The 23,090-nt window shown below is 38.9% G+C and overlaps 1 protein-coding gene across 2 annotated transcripts in view; it reads right to left on the reverse strand.

Annotated features, from left to right (window-relative positions):
- Positions 1 to 23,090, reverse strand: part of LOC110054340 (tRNA (32-2'-O)-methyltransferase regulator THADA-like) — a 653,734-nt gene that overhangs the window by 468,340 nt on the left and 162,304 nt on the right. For both annotated transcript variants that reach the window (XM_089292979.1, XM_089292980.1), the window contains 3 exons: positions 22,570 to 22,760; positions 14,236 to 14,319; positions 1,720 to 1,788 (listed from right to left, as the gene is read on the reverse strand). In XM_089292979.1, the coding sequence (XP_089149105.1) occupies positions 1,720 to 1,788; positions 14,236 to 14,319; positions 22,570 to 22,760 (344 nt within the window). The remainder of the gene's footprint in view (positions 1 to 1,719; positions 1,789 to 14,235; positions 14,320 to 22,569; positions 22,761 to 23,090) is intronic.

The raw sequence follows: 23,090 nt of genomic DNA on the forward strand, positions 1-23,090 counted from the left end.
CTACAATATATAGTATGGACATGATGTCTACTGACTTTGAAATACGTTTGATCTTTCTCTAGTAATTTTGAAGTAGTATTTTTTTTCATTCCCATCAGTTTTTCAACAGACTTTTACATACAACGACAAGAACTCTTTCATTTGTTTGTTTGTTGTTTGTTTTAACTGAGTTCATATCTTCCCGTGAGGAGTGAAATGATGTGAAGTATATATGAAATAATTCATATATACTTCCCATCATTTCCACTCCTCATGGGAAGATATGAACTCAATTAATTGACCTCGCTCCCAATGTGTGGCTTCATAGCTCAGTTGGTAGAGCATCGCACCAGTATTTGCAGAAGTCACGGGTTCAAATCCCATTGAATCCCTGATTTTTTTCAGGCTTCTTCTTTTCAATTGCTTAAATTGGAAAATTTACTGCGATGATCATTCTTCTCTTTGTTTATAGCACATTGTCCAGATGTTCTTGCAGATAAGCCACATCCCTGATTTTTAAGGAAAGTTTTGAGTAGAAAGGTGTGGCTTATATGCAAAACACACCATGCAAAGGAAGAAACATGAGGTGCCAAACATGCCAATTTTGTATGACGACATAATTGATCATCACAGTTATACACACAATTTAAGCAGTTATGAAATTAAAGCCTGAAAAAGAAGCTTGTCAAAGAATTGGCAGCTGTAATAGCTAAGCCCATTGCTAAGATTCTGAATGCCTCTGTAGATCAAGGATGCTACCCTATAGAGTAAACCTACAACCTATAGTTTAAGCAGTAATTATATTGTCTCTACCTGATCCAAAAACAACAACTTACGACCTGCATTCCCTTTCATATTTAGCTGCTAAATTATGAAACTCTCTTCCGAACTCACTTAGAACCTCTACTTTTTCGGATTTTAAGCAAAAGATACTACAATATGACTCTTTTCAGTAGCATTGTTAAACTTGTCTCTAGTTTTATTATGTACAAGTTTAGCTCTTTCATTATTTTTAGCATAATTTATTCATTGCATAAGTATTGTATTTTGTTATATTGTTCTTAAAAATATTTGCTAATTTCAGCTACCTAAAATTCGAGAGGAAATAAAGTACATGCATGTATGTCTGTCTGTATGTATGTATACATTTGCAATAATGCAAGAACACAGCAATGGCCACAAGTTGGTTTAAATTAATTTTTTTCAGTTACAATGTAAATTTCTGTTGTTTAGAATGTAATTGTTCCATGTAAGAACATTACAATATCAATCTATCACTCTCATTTTAATTAACCTTGTCAATTTCACGTTTTCAGTCCTTTTGATTTTTCAGCACCAGTGTATTTTAGTAATTCATGTCCATGTTGTTATTTTAGTAATTAATATCATATGCACCTTGTATTTATGTCACATCAAACAATCTAATTTACATTTGAATCTGAAGATGGATGAAGGTTATCTAAAACAAGTCTTTTAAACTTGAAACAATGTGGTTTTATACGAAGCATATTTATTGAATGGTTAGGGTTTCTATTTCTGATTTTATGATAGTACAGACCAGCAAAAAAATACACCAGTGATTTAGGAACACTCCAAAAGGCTCCTTTCTCAGTTATTTGTCAGCTGATAATAGAAAACATCTGGCATCAAAAGCCTGATGTTGTCAGAAGTGGCAAAAGTTCTCTGAACGCCAGTTTTGGTCTGTTAGGAGTCTGTGGGTTGAATTAATATCAAACTGACCTGAGCCAAGTGTTCTCTAATCAGTCTGCACCCATGACGAAGATGATAAAGCAGTGGAACTATCCAGGTCTAAATACAGAAATTAAAACACAAAGGAGAGAACAACTTTAATTCAACACAATTAATATTGATAATATTTATGTATTGCTTTGCAAATGAACATATGAAAGATCATACATTTGAACCACACAGAGATAAAATTAAAGACATGAATGATCATAGCAGTTATGAACAAAACTTAACCAGAATAACAAATAGAGAGAACAGAGCTTATTCTCATAAATTGAGGCTTGAATGGGATATGAACCTATGACCACTGCTGTACCAGTGCAGTGCTCTACCAGTTGAGCTGTAGTAATATATAGATTTACCCATAAAAAGCTGCGCTTCTCGACCGGGTTCTTCAAAGCCTGATTAAGCTAACCCAGGATAAGAGAGAATTTTAAATTGAGTTTTCTAACTTTGTGGTGAGGTTTTCTGTTTGTATTGTTTGGCCTGACTTTGAACAATCTCAAACTACACAAAACGTAAGCAGCAAAAAGCATTTTTATGAAAGTAAAATTCATACTTCAGTAAAATTTCAATCCTGAGTTAGCGTTAATCGGCTTCCGAACAACCCAGCCCTGACTGCAACATGTAAATCTGGCTTGAGCCTGCAATTCAATCGAAAACCTGGTCAGCGGTCAACTTCAAAAAGACAATTGACCTCAATAAGCTACAAACTTGAGCCCGTGACATGGTCACATGATACTGGTCAGTGGATACCTTGTTTTGACATGTGTCAATTAACCATGACATGTCCAGTATCAAAGATGTATGCAGTAAATCAAGGCTGCATTTGCTATAGCTGGAGTATGGCCGCAATGTTGCGCGACTCCTTCATCATCGTCGTGCATACATGCCCACGAGCAACACCGCTAGCCATGATAACCATGAGAAAATCAATTCGTGTTTATAAAGCACGATAACATGTGAGAGAATACCATAACTCCCTTAGATGCAGAAGTTAAGGTTTTGAAAGACAAAACCAATGAAATGGAAAAGTTCCCCAGGTACTCAACCAAAATATGGAATTCTATGATGAAGACATATCTGATCTGAAACTACATTTCAGGAAAGTCCAAAACAAAGTCTTTGAACTGAAGAAACAGATTTTGTACATGGAAACTTATTTTAGGAGAGAAAATGTTAAAGTTTTTGGCTTACCAGAAGAACTGAGCACCTCAAATGGTGGTGACAGAATCCACGATGGTGCACAGCTTCCAACAGAAGACTCCAAAAAAAATTATTTACAACTTTTTAGAAGAACACCTCAAGATCGACCAGTCCCACAACAAAATAGATTTTCAAAGAGTACATCATCTAGGAAAACCCAACAAAGGTGCAAGACCACCTCCAATTATTGCAAGACTTTTGGGTTATGGTGATAACAACTGGTGATGGATGAAGCTTGGATATATCTTAAGAGCACTGACTTCCATATTTAAGACGATATCCCCAAGCCACTGTATGACTCACAGAAAGGACAACTGACGAAACTTCAGGGAACAAGAGAAAAAAGCAACACCACCTTTGTCAGCAAAGCTTGTCCAGACAAATAGTTTCTCAATAGTGAATAATGTTACACCTGGTGAAACAGTGTAACAGTATCCTTTCTAATTTCTTGGTCCTTTCATGATGTTAACTTAAAGTGACATTTACATCAACTAATGTATTTGCAATTACCACCGAAGGAGCTCTAGAGACGTAAAGCCAACTATCTCAAGCTCAAGTTAGGATCGGAAAGCTAATCCCTGGCAAAGGTTGTTTTTATTATTTTTTGTCTGTCAGTATGTGTATCTGTGTCTGTGTTCTATCCTATTCTACAACTTTGCCATTATTTTCATCCTGCCTTGGGCATACGGTTTACAACATTTTTCAGCTAGTGTATAATTGCTCCCCTGGCACATTAAACAAGAAAATCCACCACCCCTTTTTTTTTATTTCACAAAAAAAAACGCAAGGTGACGATATAACAGTCTGCTCCCTAAATGTAAGAGGTTTGTTTAATAATCAAAACAGAACAGAAACTTTTCTTTAGTTGAAAAAATTCTCTATTTATTTCTTACAAGAAGTGCATATTTGCAATCCAAACAGGGTACGCAACATTTTTACGAGCATTGGCCATTGTTCCACTTCTTACATCATAACCTTTGCCATTTAAATTTCGCATAAGGCGTCCACCATCAGCTAATACCCTTGTAACTTCGACTGGAGAAGATGCTGGCCAGAAACCGATTTGACCATCAGCGCATTGTCTAATGTGCTGAAGAAGCCATAGTCTAGAGGAATGTGTGGAGTTCATGAAGCAGAGTGCACAAGAGTGAATAGCCTTCTTGAGATCAAAGGGGGTTTGCTTTGGCTGCCTTGAGAAGGGAGACTTATCAAGGTCTTGTAGAGCGAGGCTCAAGTGCAAGATATGCAAAAAAATGCCAAATCCCATCCTACGCCTAGAGTCCTATCTATATTATAAAACTAATAGTAATATAGATAGGACCTTCTACACACTCTGATTGGTCAAAAACCCATATGTTTTATCAAGGTATAAAACAGAAAAGGCATGTTTTACTGTTTTTCGCCATGTAACTGTTACATGTCATGCGTCATGCGGGTTACATTTACCCATTACACCTTTTGGTCATGGTCCAATAACCATGTGCTCAACTGGTCTGCCATCTTGATGAACATTAAACAATTCATATACGTTCATGAGATGTGTGAGGACTTCTTGAATCTTATTACATAGTGTCAGAAGTGAAGAACCCAAAGCTTCTACAATTCAGCCTGGCCTCTCATGACTGATTATATTCAGACTTGTTCTATAAATGCTTCGAACTCGCCATCTCTCCCTCATCAATCGACTCATCGCAGTTTGGACTATTTTCCGAACTCACTGATCTACTCCTCTCACCGCTCTTCGATTGACACATCGTTGTTTGGGACTCTTTTCTCCTCCGACATCATGGGTAAGGATTGACCTGAGTTTGACGCCAGCTCAGAGAATCGTCGTCAAGCTTTCAAATTCTTCATTGCAAACTTCAGGGATTATTGCATCATGGAAGAATACATCAACCCCTCTAAAGATGTGGATAGCGACAACTACTGGATACAAACCAAACGACCTAAGGTTATGGTGGCTCTTTGACGAGCTTTCCCTCAGGCGGAATGGGACATACTAACCACAACCATCGACTCCCAAAATCGCCAATGGAGATAAACAACCTCCTGCCAAATGGTTAGCTTAACTCTCCGGCCACTATCTTGGCGAGGAACCCATCATCCAATGCACTCATAATTTTCTTTGCATTTTAAAACAGGACCCAGGGATGAGTATTCAGCAGTGGCATACTGTAGTGCGACTAGAGTACCACAAATGTAACTTTCCTTCAGCAGTCGACGACAGGCTACAGAGAGACATTTTTGTAATTGGGCTAAATGACACCTTCAAGCATTTTCGCAGCGACCTCGTCTCACGGGAGAACCTGGCTTCTCTGACCTTTGAACAAGTCATCAATAAGGCTCAGGACTTTGAGGCTGGCCTCAAAACCGAATCAGCCATCACTAAACAACAGCTTAAGGAATCAGCCCACCAGCTTACACCCAGCATAGTAAATGAGGAAACAACTGATGCAGCTCACAAGGTCACACCCAATGCCATCAAGTCCAGAACTCCTCACCGTCCCTTCAAACAACATGGTCTCCCTGCTTCACAGTCTCATGCTTCTCCTACCTGCTTGTGGTGCAGTCGCACACCACACACTGCTCGTCGTGGCTGCCCAGCAGCTAACGATACTTGCCATCGTTGCGGCAAAAGAGGCCACTGGCAACAAGTTTGGCGAGCATTCACTGCTAATACAGTGTACCAGGCAGACACAGGCTTTCAGTCAAGCACCGCTTATGTCATCACTCACGATGTAGCGTAGGTTCAGTCTGCACCCAAGGGTATCTTTGTGGATCTGGATCTTAGCCCAACTCCCTTGCCAGCAGCAACTTGCCACATGCGATTTCAAGTGGACTCTGGGTGTTTATGTAACACTATACACGTCACAGATCTACAAAAAATGTCTCCTGTCAAAGTTGAACCTTCCAGTGTTCATCTCCTTGGCTACTCCAAATCCATCATCCCAACTAGAGGTCAAACCACATTGCATTGTACTTGCCAAGGTAAAATCTATGAGGTACTGGTTCAAGTTATAACTGCACAAAGCTACTATGCACCCTTCCTGGGTCTCGCTGATAGTACTTGCATGGGTATCCTGAATTATGATGCTGACACTGTAAATCAACTCCATGTCACCTCCACACCTTCTTCACCTCCTCTTGGTGAGTTGACTTTTGATTCTATTAAAGTTAACTATCCCCATTTATTTGAGGGGCTGGGTGAACTGGGAGAACCTTACTCACTGACACTCAATCCTACTATTAAGCCCATCCAAGCTGTGCCCCATCGCTACGGTGCACCAAAGTTACCCATCATCAAAGAGACACTGGACAAACGGATCAACACGGGTCAACTAGTCAGAGTCAATGAACCCACATCCTGGATATCAAACATGGTGGTACGTGAACACTCACCATCAGCAACTAAGCCTGCCAAAGTTCACATTTGTTTAGACCCTTCCCAGACTATAAACAAAGCTATTCTTAGACCAGTATACCCCATCCCCACTCTGGAGGAGAACCTTCATCATTTTCATCAGGCTAGGATTTTCTCAACTTTTGATATTAAAGATGCTTTTCAAACAATTAAGCTGACAGAGGAGTCCTCTAAGTTGACTACTATGCACACACCCTGGGGGCGTTACCGCTGGACTCGACTTCCCTTCGGCATCAGTTCAGCTCCTGAGGAGTTCCAACGTCACATTCATGATGTTCTCTGTGGCTTGGCAGGAGTTGTCAACATTGCCAATGACATCATTGTCATAGGTCAGGGCACATCACTAAGAGAGGCCACCCATGATCATGACCGCACAGTAATTAAGCTCCTGGACCACCTCTCTCAGCATCACCTAAAGCTCAATCCCGACAAAGTCAAGTTAAAGACCTACTCTGCGCTCTTCATGGGTCACACCCTCACGCCTGAAGGACTAAAGCCCAGTAATGAGATTGTCAATGCAGTCCTGAACATGCCTCAACCTCGTGACAAAGCAACCACACGGCGTTTCCTGGGCACAATCACTTATTTATCGAAGTTCTGCCCTCGCCTCAGTGAGGTGGTACGTCCTCTCCACATTGATCAGAAATTCCTGTGGGCTGACCAACACACAGAAGCTCTCCGACAAGCAAAAGAGTTAGTGTCTCAAGCTCCATGTCTCCATTATTTTGATGTCAAAGCCCCAGTGGTACTTCAAGTTGACGCCTCTGAAAATGGCCTCGGTGTTGCACTTCTTCAACCAGCCACTCATCCCTTAAACTCCTCTGATACCTTGTGGCAACCTGTAGCCTACAGTTCAAGTTCTCTCAGTCCAACAGAACAATGATATGCTCAAATTGAAAAAGAAACTCTAGCTATCGTTCATGCATTCCACAAGTTTGACAAACTTCTCTTTGGCAAATCTGATGTGGTCCTCCATAGTGATCACAGGCCTCTGGAGACCATTTTCAAGCGCCCTCTGGCTTCTGCTCCACACTGTCTTCAAAGCATGATGCTTTCTCTTCAACACTACACATTCTGCATTGAGTACCACAAGGGGTCAACACTCCACATTGCTGACACTCTCTCTTGAGCCCCTCTACCCACCACCACCCACAAGCAAGTGCATGACGAAGTGGTCTATTGAGTTGAATTTGAAACAGACACCCCTCAACTTTCTGCATTTTAAGATGCCACGCTTCAAGAGCTAAGAAGAGTGGCCGTCACAGATCCTGAACAAATCGCTCTGCAATCTCTCATTGAGGCTGGCTGGCCCAACAACAAAGCTGCGGTTCCTGAACTAGCACGCCCATACTGGGCCATCCGTCATGAACTCACCTCACATGATGGGCTCCTGTTTAAACAAAATCGTGTCATTATCCCCTCTTCTGCTTGCCCGACCATACTCCACAAGCTGCACGCTGCTCACTGTGGCTCCGAGTTCACCAATTAACACGCTCGGAGTTGTGTCTTCTGGCCAGGGATCAACAGCCAGGTTTCAGACATGTGCCAGAACTGTGTCATTTGTGCACAATATAAGCAACAACACCCTTGAGAACCCCTCCAACCTTACCATGTACCAACCTTACCTTGGCAACTGGTTTCACAATACTTATTTGAGCTCAATGGCATACCATATCTGGTAACAGTTGATCACTACAGTGACTTTTATGAAATTGACCGCCTCCCATCTATTCAATCAACAGCTGTAGTGAAAGCCACCAAGCAACACTTTGGCTGACATGGAATTCCACACACGTTACTAACAGGTAACAGAGCCCAATACACCTTGGACTTGTTCAAAGAATTTGCTCAAACATACAAGTTCAATCACATCATGTCATCTCCATACTGGTCGCAATCCAATGGTCGTGCTGAAGCAGCTGTGAAGTCTGCCAAACACATTCTCTGCACAGCTAAAGATGTAGACTTGGCTCTCTTGTCAGTATGCAACACTCCCCCTTCAGGTCACACCTTCTCTCCGCAGCAATTTGCTTCAGCTGTCGGTTACATTGGAACCATCCAAGTTTCAACGCGACATAGTAGTAACCGAACATTTGCATTGCAAATTACAAAAAGCAAAAAAAGCAAGCCTATGACAAACATGCAGGACAACTCCTTCAAGACTTCCCACCCGGAAGCTACGTCTATGCTAAGCCTCCCCCTAATTCACCTTCAAAGGCCTGGATCTCTGGACAGATCATCGGCTCTGTGGGCCCTAGATCTTACTTTATCAAAACTGGCTCCAGACAAATCAGGCAAAACCGTGTTCAAGTGCAACTGGCACCTCCCTCAAGTACCATTGCCTCACCAAATCAGACTAATACCACTCCACTCCTTCCTGACAAACTCCGACCCAACCCGTTGAACCCACGTCCATCATATGTTCCATCTGCAGTTTCCACAGCATCACTGAATGATGGGCCTTCAAATGCCACTTCCTTGACCCCAGTGGTTCCACCTGAGCCAAGTTCTGAAGCGCCTTCATCACTCTGTTCCCTCACCCCACCGCCTGCATCCCCCTCTCCAATCCCCCGTGCTTCTCCTGTCACCCAGTCCACCAGCACCTCAAACAGTTACTCTTAGTGGTCGAGTCGTTCGATGACCTGCCCGTTATGCTGACTGAGCATTGACAAAGAATTTTCATTGCAGGTGAAGAACACTACCTGTTGTTGTAAGTGTGGGTGTTACTGTCAGTGGAACTGGACGCTGCTGTCAAGTTGGAGAAGGTCTTGGACATTAATGACCCTTTGTGATCAGACCATTTGGAACTGTCTTGGACATTAATGACATTTTAATTTTTGTTTGTTGTTTTTATTTTCCTTGTTCTTGTTATCGTTCTTGTTATGGTTGTTAGCATTTTTGTGATCAGCAAGCAACATTGATTTAAAAAAAAAGAAGAAAGCATGTTACATGTCACGCGTCACGCGGGTTACATTTACCCATGACACCTTTTGGTCATGGTCCAATAACCATGTGCTCAACTGATCCACCATCTTGATGAACATTAAGTAATTCATATACGTTCATGAAATGTGTGAGAACTTCTTGAATCTTATTACATAACCTCTATATCATAAAGCAAATGAAGAAGCCTAAGCCATGTATTACACTGTGATAAACACTACAGACATTTGAGAACACTCGAGAAATGTAGAAAACACTCGCCTGCGGCTCATGTTTTCTACATTTCCCTTGTGTTCTCAAATGTTCCTCTTTTTTATCACAATTTAATACACGGCTTAGGCTTCTTTATTTGTTAATTAATATGCTATCCCTGAGCTAGTTCAATAAAGTGATTCAAATAATGTTTTTTATTATTGATGATCATACAAAATCACAATCAATTCCTTTTGATGATTTGACAGGTCTTCCTAAGCTCCACTTGCTAAGCATGTTAAGAAAAGTGTTTCATACTCATTGAACATAAGAGCTGTACTAGAAGAAAAGCCACTAAGAAGAAACAATAACAGCCACGATATCTTCAATCAATTGACCAGCCCTTCACACAAACATACTGAGCTAGTTGTGAAATATATGCACCAAAAAGCGTTCACAAGTTAAGAATGTGTGATTTACCGCCATTTTTCCCACAAAAAAAACACAGAAATATTGTGAATTTTAATTTCCATTTACAGAGTAAAACTCAAGTGTGAATGGCACAGATTATACCAAATAACAACTAGCTGGTGGAAAGTGTTATTCAGCATATCTAAATTACCAGCAGGACTTGAAAAAGGAACCTATCCACTCATCTGAGACAAGTGCATTTTCCTCTTGGGCAAGTAACTTTCTCTGCTCACTTGCCCCACGGGCTTTAGCCCAGGCAAGCCAACCGCCGACTAAATATTTTGAGAACAATTTTGAAACAAAGAGCAAATTAATTAAGGTACATGGGCAATAAAAACTTGACAAAAATTGTAGCGTTGTTTTGTTGACTGCGTGACGCATGTTCCTGTTCAGAAGTGGTCACCCAGCATGTGATCAAAATCTGCCCTGATCAAATTTCTTTCCACATTTAAAAATAGCTGTGTTCGCAGGAAAGTGCTGTGAAGGTACTGTGCAATTCTTTGTGAACATTTTCCAGTTTCACAGTACAAAACCAAACTAGACATCAAAGTACCAAAGATGCAGAAACTGTACATGTAGTGTTTCACAGTCAGTGAAACATCCAGATTTAACCAAAATAAGTGGACGCAATACAGATTCAACTCAACACTTGACCATGTGCTTTTAATCACAACCATAATTTATTTCGGCCGTACACAATTACCTCATTGATACTACAGTATGCGTGCATTGTCTCATGCTCAAAGGTAAAATTATCACATGCTGAAGTTCAGTCAAGTGGAACAAAGTTCGTTGCATATGAAACTCAAAGATGTACTGCAAATTTGTTCTATCTCATGATGGGTTCTGGAATTAAACGTTTCATTTTATTTTAGTCTCAATTTATGTGGGTTAAAATGGTAGAACTTATTTCACAAGTGAATTCATAATGCTCAGAGCATTTTTTTTTCGGTCCAGATGATAGTCCACTCAACCACTCGATTCTAGTTGCCAGACTGACAACTTCCATTTCAAGTCAGTTGCCAGCTCCAAATTCTAGTCGCCATGGTGACTAAAATGGTCGCAACTTGGAGGGTTGTAAGACATCAACACTAACCCTGAGCTAAAGTTGAAATTGTACACCACGCATGGAAATACAGAGATACCAGTACAGAAGGTCAATGGTTTGGTGGTTGAGCACTTCAATTAGAAAGTAAAGACAGAGCTTCCCAAGGCATACTCGCAGGACAGTGTCCTGTCAAGAAGAAACCAGATCTCATGCTCTTAGACAGCAAGCACGTGGCCACACCTTCAGCAAATAGAGATTAAGATCCCTCTTTACCAAGAACATTTAGAAGTAGGCATTCTGATTGGATGCAACTGCCCCTGAGCTATCAAGCCATGTGAGGTGATTAATGGAAAGGGAGATGCCCATACACCATTAGAACACTACTGGGATGGGGAATCATTGGCCCAGTCACCCCAGTCAAAGAACTGCTGAACGATGCTGAGAATGAGGATATAACTTGTTGCAGAAACTTCACTCAAGAGATTGGACTGGCCAAACATATCGACAGGAAGTTTGTTATAGATACACAAATGAAGGAGGTCATGAACACCTATCAAGTGAGAGGAATGCTCGAGTAAGATTACTCTGAAAGATACACTGGAGACCAGGCCCTCTCCCAGGGATGATGGACATTATGCAATGCCCCTACCATTGAAAGAGCCAAACACTAAGTTGCCAAACAATCGAGATATAGCCTTCCATCACTTAAAACAGCCCAAGAGGAGATTTGCGTCAGATGAGAAGTACCAAAATGATTATGTAGCCTTCATGAACACCATTATCCAAAGAGGCTATGCTGAGAAAGTATCTAAAGTGAATGAAGACGAAAATGAAAATAATCAGCAAGTATGGTATATTCCTCATCACAGGGTTTACCACCTAAGAAGCCAAACAAGATGAGAGTGGTGTTTGATTGCTCAGCTGTATTTAAAGGGGAATCCCTGAACAAGCATCTGCCAGGACCTGACATAACCAACAACTTGACAGGTGTTCTATGCAGATTTTGCCAGGAAGCTGTGGTTCTCATGTGCAACATAGAAGAAATATTCCATCAAGTGAAGGTCAGAGCGAGGCATGGAGAGACTTGTTGAGCTTTCTATGGTGGGAGAATGGAGACACATCCAGCCAACCAGGAGAATAATGAATGATAGTCCACCTATTTGGAGCTACGTCCTCCCCAGGCAGCTCAAACTTCACCCTCAAGTCAACTGCAAACGACATTGAAAGGGAGATCAGTTCTGCAGCAGCTACCTTCCTTTGAGAGGATTTCTATGTCGATGATGGTCTTGTCGGTGCCATCTGTTATATCATGTGTTCTATTACATGAAGTAGGACGCTCCAATAACTGCTATATCGTGTGTTGTTTATATCAAGTAGGATCTTGCTAAATATTCCATGTGTTCTATGTAGTTGTGGTTCTTCTACTGTTATCGGGGTTGGTTTTAACACCATCAGTAGACAAAGCTTTACCGCTGATTAAGGATGCAAAGGAGGTGTGCAAGAGAGTAGGATTTAGGCTGCATGCATTTACCTCCAACAGCAAAGAAGTTATCAACAGTGTACCCTTAGAAGACAGAACGGAGGAAATCAAGAATAAAGATCTAGATCAAGATGTTCTCCCAAGATAGGGTGCTTGGGATTAAGTGGTGCAGTGAGCTCCATCGTCGATGCTCTGGGCTTTGTGGCCATTTTGTGGCCGCAGACAACAAGGTGGTGGTGCTTGGTTACATAGCTAACAAGTCATGAGGGTTCCATGTCTGCATAGCCAATTGCGTCCAGGAGATTCAAGACAAAACCTTGCTGAAGCAATGGAGATATGTTGAAACAAAGTCCGACCCAGCAGAGGACGCATCATGTGGTCTTTGTGCTCAGGATATCTCAAATTCTAAATGGATTTTGGGACCCAAGTTCTTCTGGAAAAAGGAAAACCAGTGGCCAGAAGCTACGGGTGGTGAGGAGACAATTGCTGATAAACCCTCAGAACAAGATCCTGAAGTAAAAACAGTTGTTGCCATGGCAACAACATCTGTCCCATAAGTATCATTGGCAGATCACATCAAATACTTTTCAAAGTGGTTCAACTCACAGAAACCTGTCGCTCTCTAAGCAAGAATTTTGAAACTTTGAATGGAAGAAAGAAATCAGCCCTTGTTGTGGCAAAGGCCCAAAGTCACAGCAGAAGAAACAAGGATGTAACTCAGCTCCCTCTAACAGTGAAGGAGCTGCAGCACGCAGCAACTTTTGCGATCAAAGCTACTCAAGCCACAACATTTAAGGATGAAATTAAGTTACCATCAAGGGCCAAAGTGAAAGATTTCCAAGGAAGATCCACACCAAGAAATGCCACTTCACTGCAGAAACTCAACTTGTTCCTAGATCAGGATGGCATTGTGCGCGTGGGTGTCCAAATATGGTGAGTGGACCTGAAGGATGAGACCAAGTCGGTGATCTTATTACCAAGAGATGGCCATATCATGAAACTGCTGGTCCAGCACTTCCATGAAGTATGTCTGCATCAAGGAAGAATGACAACCCTCAATGAAATAAGATCAAATGGTTACTGGATTATTGGTGGCACCTCTTCATTCTCTTGTCACATTCTAAGCTGTGTAAGGTCTCATAAGATTTGAGGTTCTACTCAATCACAGAAGATGTTAGACTTGCCAAAGGACAGACTCCACCAAACGCCACTATTCACATACTGCGCCTTGGACTATTTTTAGCCTTGGATTGTTAAAGAAAAAAGAAAGGAGCAAGGCACCAAAAAAATGGGTTTCTACAGGCAGTTTTTTTGATTTTTGCAAATTTATGTCTTTTACCACTGCAAAAAAAAGTGGTCTTACAGATTTCCCTGAAGAACGAGCTCCGACTAAAGTAAATTTCACCGAAGGAAAGGCAAGAAAATTTACTGTCAGTTTTGCTTTTTGTACTCATGTTGATGTCATAAAATATCAAAAAACACTGACATTTTCCTTCGAGTGCACACAGATTACTTGAGCTTTCGTCCTCAGCGTGCAAGCAATCATAAAACTCTAGAGAGCCACCCTAAAAGCAAGAATTCCACCACCACTGGGAACCATAATTGTCTGTGATCCAAAATATCTGTAAGCTACCAAAATCATGCATAAGTCCATACTTTGAACTAAAATAATAGAAGTGTTACAGAAATTACACACCACTTAAAAAACAATTGTGTCAAATTCCTACATAAAGGTGGTAAACAAACCTCCATCCATCCTTTAATATCTTTCTCAGCAACTGAGATTTCTTGTTTATGAGAACTTGCCATTTTCTCTATAAATTCCATTACCTGAAGTTAAAAAAAGTTTGAAATACAAGATTGTGAGTATTAACCAGATGCTAACTCCATGCCTCCACTAACAATAATAATAATGACAAATAACAAAAATAACAATAATAATACTAATACTAATAATAACAATCTAATTACAATAACAACCTTCCCAATATCCCTTGCAGCTACAAAATTTGTGTGTCAAGTAACTTTGTCAGTTTGAACTTTGGGATGGTGCTACATTTTATGAAATTATCACTTGCTATGAAATCTCTATTTTCTGCACACTTAATGTGATGATGCCATCAGTCAAGCGACTTCAGTCGAACCTCTCACAAGCGACCACCAAAAATATCAAGCCCAGTTGGTCACTTATGGGAGGTGATCACTTATGACATCTTAGACCATATTGGGTCAAAATTTTGCCTCACCACAAGGTAACTGCGGAGACTTACCCAATGTTTTAAAAACAATCTGTTACTTCCCGTTGAGAAGTTTCTTTTTTTGTGGTCTTATGCAAGACCATTAAGTCAGAGGCCAATGTTGAGTCACTTTGAGGACAAGATGACATGTGGCAGACTTCCAGGGGTACAAAATAGTTTGACAGGTAGAGTGAGTACTAGAAATTGTGAGTTATTGTTTTCGAGTTGCTTTGAGTTTAGCATTGTTGTACTGTGTAATGGTAGCCATTTAACCTGTTTCATGAAAATTTTGAAGAGCTTTCCCTCAAAAATTAGTTGTAGTTGTTCACGGTAAGTTTTTTCTATTTCAAAATCAATCTGTCAAGCTGTTTATCGAAAAGTAACTACAGTGCCCAGCCTTGTTTGTACTTAGCTATGTAATTCAAGGGTTGCTGAGTTAGTTTCCTTGGCGATACGGGAGTTGTTTGTTCACGCAAGCCCACATGTCAAGACTCAGCTTGTGTTAAGTGCAGATTGCACTGAAGTTAATACACTTTCGCAAGCCCACATTTATCAGCATAAAATCCAGTGGTTGCACCACACAAGCTCTCACAAGCCAGTATTCTCACAAGCCAGTTACAGTGTTGTCAAAAGAAGCCTGCAACCAGCACATTTAACTGCCTATTTTGATTGAAAACTCAGGTGCCGCCTATTCTGTAAGCTAATAGGTTAGTCATCAGCACGATGTTGGAGAAATAAGATGGATATAAAATTGTTCAGTTAATAATTTGTTTGAACCCATATTGGATAGCAGGGAATAAAAAAAAATTTGCTAAAAAAGTGTGTGACAGGAATCGAAACTGATTTAAAGAGCCGTAAAATGTTCTACTGCAGAACCTTGGCACATCGTTTCTGAAGGAACAAAACACAGAATAAAGTATCTTAAGAAAAGTCAGGTAAGAGGTGAGTTTTCGTTCTGTACAATGGCACTGCAATAAATAGCTCTGTAGTGTTTTTTTTTTCAGCTAAGCGGTAATTAATGAGAGAAGTGGATTTGTTTCCAGGATTATTGACAGCCGTTGGCAGTGTAAAACTGGCTGATATCCTCCACAAAACTGCAGAATAACTTGAAAATCTAATCGAAATTAATACAATCCTTTGTATTCAAATGCACCAGAATATCAAACATTTTAATGCCGTGAAATTCTGTATCCATGATTGCCAAATTTATCCGCTACACAAAACATCGCTTCTGTTAATTAGTAAAATGTTGATTTCTTTTTGGGGGGATTTAATGAGATTTTATTCTCACTGGGTTCTTAAGTTTTTAAAAGGACAATTTGATAATAGCACATTTTATGAAAAAAGCCGAAAAAGTAAAAGATTGAAAAATTCTTTTTCATTGCCTCCTTAACCTTTTCTTAATACAACTCTTATTTTATTGCACAAACTACAAAGGATGAAGTATATAAAACACAAATACAAATACAATACAGTAGAGTTAAACAATACGCTGAGTAAGGGAGCAAGTGTGATTTACATTGTATTAAATAAAATGAAGTTACAAATAAAGTGAGATAAATCAAGAAAAAGAAAACAATAGTAAGGGAGGCAAAACTTAAATGAAATAGGTCCACTCATAATTGAAATCTTCTCGTTGTTTATTTTCTAGAGCAATTTGCTTGGGTGTGTCAATCCTCCCTAATCTTTTGTTGTGTCATTTATACATGTATGAACACTGAATTTGACAATGACTAATTAAGAGTTTAAAACCCATCTACAAGTGTACACAATGTTTGCTGAAAATATTTATATTGTATTTAAGAGTGAAATTTTCTAATTAGCAAACATAGCATGGCAGAAGTCGAAAAATCGATTTTTCTCTTTTTTCGTCCACAAAAGGCCCTTCAGTAGATATGAAACATGATACAGTTTTATGGAGCTCAAAGCGCTTTAAATTTGAGAAAATCAAAGAAAACGATTTTCGCCAAAATGGCCAGTGGCAAAGGTTTAAAATTAGTAATCTAAACTTAATTTGCGTTCTGGTGTAAAGAAGAGGCAAAACTTATTGATACTTTTTCTTGAAATACAAAGTATTCAGCTATCCAAAACAGGTTAGAACAACACATATCTTATTAGATGTTTTGATGTGCTAATTATTGCTCTATATTATTATGAGTTGCGCTGTATTTTGATGGGCAAGTCAATACACAAACAATGAGTAAAATTATACTTCAATACTACACATCAAGTCATCTACATGTAATAAGAGATTAATTACCCAACTGTTGTTGTCAATAATTATTATCAGCAAAAGAGGGAGAGTGCGACAGTTTGTGCACCCCTGAGAAGTAGGATTTTTTGATAATAACTTTTTATGTAAGAGGCTCAGTAATTCTAGGAAACCATCTTGACACTTCATGTACAAGTTAATTTGACATCCCTCTGTAAACAAAGTCCTCTTCTCTCAATAAAATCTTCCGCTTAAAATTTATAAGAATTCATCTATGTTCACTTGATATCAGCAATCAAAAATATCTATTATACCTAGGCCATTAATTTCTATACCTTTATCTTTCCAATGATTGCCTGCTCACTTTTACGACATTACTCCCAAATACTGACAATTTATGAATGTGGGCGACCTTTTTTTTCAAAGATCCTGCTTGGGTGCCTAACATTGATTTAGAAATATTTTAATGAATCATTCTAGAACAGGGAAGAACAATACAGAAGTTGTAAGCACTGTGAATCTATTTCCACAAAAATGCACATTACCATGACAATGCAATTTGTTCCTCTACTCCATTAACAGCTCCCACCTTACAGTCTCCATCCCTGATTGACTCCAGTTGGCTGAAAAAGCTTTAAACATGGGTACGCATTGCAGACCTATTTTTCTCTTTAAGCAAAACAAAACAGTCGCTATAAAATCTGACATTTCCCAAAAGATGGTAGCAAAATCTTAAAACACAAGCGAGTTATTAAGAAAAAAGGTTTTTTTATTAACCTCATAGTGCATCAACTTTTGCACTAAATGTCTTCATCCAGTAACTCTTATTACAAGGGCCTCATTAGCATTTTTTGTTCACACGCTATTGTGCAGTTGTGTTCTTGTATTAAGGACGGTGCCTACTTTTGTTAGTGCGCACACATTCTGCACCTCACATAAGGCATTGCTTAAGTGGCACGTGCATGCTGGGGTTGACATTGATGCAATCAACTATGCTGCCGAGTACACAACTAAAATGAAAGCAAAACTTTTCTACTGTGACCAAATCAAGTTTAATGAACTTGGACTTAAACCAAGAACACCAGAATAGCAGCATATCGCTAACCACTAACTGTTAACGTTTTCCAGCTGAAAAATTAGCTGTTATCTATTGAAAATTATACTGAAAACTAGCTGTAAACATGTATCTGCAGATGGTGTAATGTGCACGCAAAACAAATGTGGGATACGCAAATGTTTAACTTACTGGGGAGGTGACAGGAAAACATGTTACGGGCACTGTAAAAGTTTCGAAAAAAGATTAATGACTTTAATAAATGTGAGGTTACCCCTATATTTCATGTTATCAAATGGAAGTGGCAAGCCTATTTAACATGTAATTAGTTTCTGGTTGTGAGCAAAAGATATTTAGACTGTATTTTAGCTGAACCAGAGGAAGACTGTCAGAGAGGCAAAAAGTGTTGTTGCAACGATTTTGTTATTAAAACCAAGGCAAAAAATGTTTTTTCTGTTACCATTTACCATGTAGCTTTAGATCTTTATAAATGTGTTTGCAAGGCAAATTCCAAGAAAATCTGTAAAGAAGTATCCTGTCCCTCTTTTTTTTTTTAGAAAAATGCTGATGTGAATGGTTCTGTTATCTGGTTTAGGGAATTGTGTGGTTGATTTTCATATTTAAAGTATGAACAGTTGTTCAGTGTTTGTTAATAACGTGCCAAAGAAACAAAGTAACATTTGGATAAGAAGGCATTACAATTGAAGCGATCATGCTATTACATTTGACAAGGTGGACAATGTCATGTGTTTTAAACATTTATCATTTTTGTTTCTGGTTCACCAGGAATAGTTGGCAGTAAATGCAAGTGAAAAGTGAAATTTACTGTCTAGCATTGTAAATATTGAAAAATCAAGGCAATACTGTATTAATGAAAACATTAATTATTCTCTCTCTATCAAATGAGATAAACGGAAATGAGTTTTGAGTTTTGTTGCAGAATGGCATTTTCAGGTTCTGCTTGTAAGGATGTACAAGGACATGGTCACAAGGTTTTTGCTGGAAGTTTCTGATGTAAAGATTTCGTCAAATGCAAAGTCTGGGCGATATTTTCATTTCAAATTGCAACAAGGTGAAGAGGAAAGGACGGTTATTTTCCTTAGTCAAGAGGAATTAGAGAAAATTATGCAAAAAGAGCAGAACAGACTTCCAGCTCATGTAACCAACGTAGGTATGCCGATGGTGAAGAATATAGAATGAACAAGTTGTCTAGACTATCCACAACGAAGAATATCTAGTTCTGTTACAGCCTTCATTTTCACTGTGAAAACTGTCCCTTATGTTTATCCTGACCTGACTTTCATATTTACTTATTAATATTTTAATATTTACTTATTAACTTTTTAATATATACCTATTCATTTTTACATTCATAATTTCTTTTTTGTGTGTGTGTCCCCAATTAGCAGCAATGCTAAATACCCCAGACACGTTAATAAAGGTTTTTTGTTGTTGTTGTTGTTGTTGGCTATACAAACAATGAAAATGATCGGAAGAAAAACTAGCCTGCAAGAGCATCCAGATTTTTTTGGTTCTTTTTTTTGTGCATGAAACAACAGCAGAAGTCAAAGGCTCCCTGAGCCAGCTCATGGATGAATAGTTGACTTTTGCCTCTGTGGCAAAACGAGTCTTTGTGCAAAACTATTCGTATGAAAATGCATGTCACCTGTACGTTCATTCTCTTGAAAATCAAGTCATTTCCATGTAAAATGTTTTGCATGAGCATTCGTTCTAAAATAGAGGCAAACAGCCACTCCAAAGTGGAAGTAAAGTCTGCATATGAGCCAAGTGGCCCATCAGGTCGGCACTTATCCCTGTTTCTGTAGCATGAAGCAACTAGGAGTATTTCTACTATCCCTGGATGGGATGCTAGTACTTATTTATACACCTGAGTGGAAAGAGGCACTGTGAGAGTTAAGTGTCTTGCTCAAGAACACAATACAATGTTCCCAGCCAGGGCTGGAGGCCAGACTGCTCGAAATAGAAAAGAAAATGCAAAAATAAAATAACAGGTTGTTTACACAGACAGCTTATAAATTTTAAAACGGATAATTAATTTCGATTGAAATTGGAACATTGTTATCATATTAACTTGTACATGATGTAGTGTCAAAGAATAACAACAGTCTGTTTCAAAATAAAATCATTAAATGAGAGTTCACCATATTTACCAGTCAGTCCAAAATTGACAATATAATTATGCATACATGTATGAGTCAACAGTGCATTTTGGGTCAAGGTAAATTGGTTATGGTCCTTGTTCAGTTAAAATTGTGAAACCTCTATAATAATGATTACTATTATGCAAAAATTACAATACATGATTTTGAAATTTATTTTAGACAATCAACTTGAGAATGCCAGGACTGTCAAAAGTATTTTGCCCAATTTCACTTACGTGAGACACGGCTATTGGCAAAATCTTGTTTACTTTAAGCTAAGTCAAATATAAACAATTTGATTGTAGCTTGCGGGTAAACAGGAAATCTATAGAAAAAAATACATATTTCCTTCAATATTATAAGAATGATTTCAGACAGTTTTGTTTCAATCATGAACCTGAAGTGAAGGGAATGTTTTTATTTACAATTTATAAGGTTTTTTCTCTATAGAACTATGTCCATGGAGAGGAGGAAGGGGAGTAACAAAGCTTTGTACAAAGAGGCTCTGGCCCAAGGTCAAAGACCTATCCATTTAACAGTGTTCTTGATAGGAAAGGCTTTCCTTTCACATACATGTAGCTTCTAGCCTGAAACCCCTTTCACAAACCTAATGTGGCCCACTAGATCTTATTTCTGGGATAAATAATCAAAATTATTAATGTTTGAAATCCCTGTCCTGTTAAGTCTTATAATACCTCCAGCCGGAAAAAAGTGCACCTTTAGTCAACTGTAGGAAGAAGTCCCCCAGCTTGGTGCAATAAAATAATAAGGATACTACATACTGTATTGCATGCAAGTAAAATAACAATAATTTTCTTTCTTGGACACAAAATTCACGGTTTTTTATTCCTGTATATCTTGGTAATTGTTTGTGCTAGTCTCACTAGCAATGCAGCAATATTCAAAAGGATTGCAGATATGTCTCTACTAATAGATTTTTGAAACAATTACAGAACATACTAATGTTGACAAGTATCAAGCATTCTCTTCTCCATAATTCAAGTTTTGATGTCAATTTGTTTAAATCTCTCATTTCTAGGAGCAAAAAAAATTCTACCTAACCAGCCACCATGCGTCCGGCTTTTTTGACACAGTTGGACAGCATATCTTTCTCGCAAACAAATAGAACTACAAAGTCTCTTGGACTTAATTTGTTCATCCATCACTAAAATATTACATGTACAGTGTATATTTACTCAATCGTACATGAAGGTTGCCATGCATCTCATCCGTGAAGAAATTTTCACTCTGGTTGAACTAAATGGAATACCAAAAAAATGTAGTGTGAACGACAACAAAACTAAAAGATAAGGCAATTCAAAATTTTTGTCCCCTAAGTATTTAAAAACAAGCTTACAAATTTCAAGCTTGCAATACTAACACAGGCAGAATTTCAATGTGTGCGTACAAAATAAAACAATAAAGAAACAATGAAACCAAAACTTAACAAGAGTTTAAGCTTACCTTGGACTCCACAGCGAGAGAAAACGAGTGGAAACCATCAAATTCTCTTGTCCAGAAAAAAAGCTACGAGCTTAACTTCCCCCATATGCTAATCACAATCTCACTTTCTGGCTTTGTCCTACCGGGTGTTATATATCAATTCTTTGACCTTGCTGACTGTGCTGTTGTGAATGATACATGACCACAGTCATAAATACCTCTACCAGCTTTCATCTAGGTGTGAGCAAAAGCCGATGGGCAAAAACAACATATTTACGAAAGAAGATCACATGAGACCAAAATGGCCAACGTCAATCTTCGAGGTGTTCGACAAACTCGTGCCCAGGCTCTCGATTTATCAGGCAAAAATTTACGCCTTTCTAGTCTCCCCTCGTCAAAGAACCTTCCTGAGGACGACTGAACACTCTTGCACAAAAGCAATACTTAGCAGGGGAGGTAGGAGAAAATTGTTTAATCCAGGTTTAATGAATAAATTAATTAGAATGGAGTGAGTGAGTGAGTGAGTGAGTGAGTGAGTGAGTGAGCGCCATCCGACTGCCTCCTAAGCTCATGGATGTTATTTCATCCATTAGCAAAAAGGAAGCACTCTAAGATTAAAATTGGACAGTACAGTCCATGCCACAGCACCAGACAGACTCTCAAGTTTAAGAAATAACCCACTTTTCTTTCTTTAGCTAGGACAAAGGATTTAGCATTGAAATTCATGTAATAGGACATACCAACCTGCGGGCTTTGTTAGCTGCACCAATAATTTGCCTTGCTACATTTCTCTATCATACACGTATCTGTAATTTATAGACATTTTTGCCATATTCACATTTGAATAACACCTTTGATCAATATTATACCTCAAACTACCCTAACATTTACAGTTTTCGCACACTGCAACATATACAGCTTTCAGAAGCCAGTCTACACTACAGTTAAACTTTGTTTAATAAGGTCACTTACATGAGACACAAGGCATCTGTCTTTCATCAGAGGAAAAATATCATGAGGTAGTTTGGGAAACCAGAGCAGCATCTTTGTGGCTCCTACAACAGATGTGATACAGCATAGTGGACCATACTTCCCCTTCACATGACAGCTTACTTTGAGAAGAGATGCTGTAAGATCCCTTAGAAAAGTTTCTTTACTGGGGTCTGCAAAAAGAAGACTAGTGAGACAATCTCAGATAACGCAGAGTACAATTTACGACTCTGACACAGTAGTCACACAGGTCTTTGCCCCTGCCATTCTCTCCCTTGGTAGTCAACTAGGCTTTTTCCCCTTTGCAGAATATGAGTGGACAAAAACTTGATAAGACGTAATCTTAGCAGTGTGTATGTTTCATGTTTGTATTTCTTTCAAGGCCCAAAAATAACTTACAATTACCATTTGTCAAGATGGTGTTAAATTTTACTGTGGTATTTTATGTTGAGTTTCATTCATTTTAAATCCAATAATATGGAGAAGTAGCAAATGTGACAATT

Source organism: Orbicella faveolata, unplaced genomic scaffold (assembly GCF_042242905.1).
Source record: "Orbicella faveolata isolate gen_17 unplaced genomic scaffold, um_ofav_v1 contig_24, whole genome shotgun sequence".
Classification (NCBI taxonomy): Eukaryota; Metazoa; Cnidaria; class Anthozoa; order Scleractinia; family Merulinidae; genus Orbicella; species Orbicella faveolata.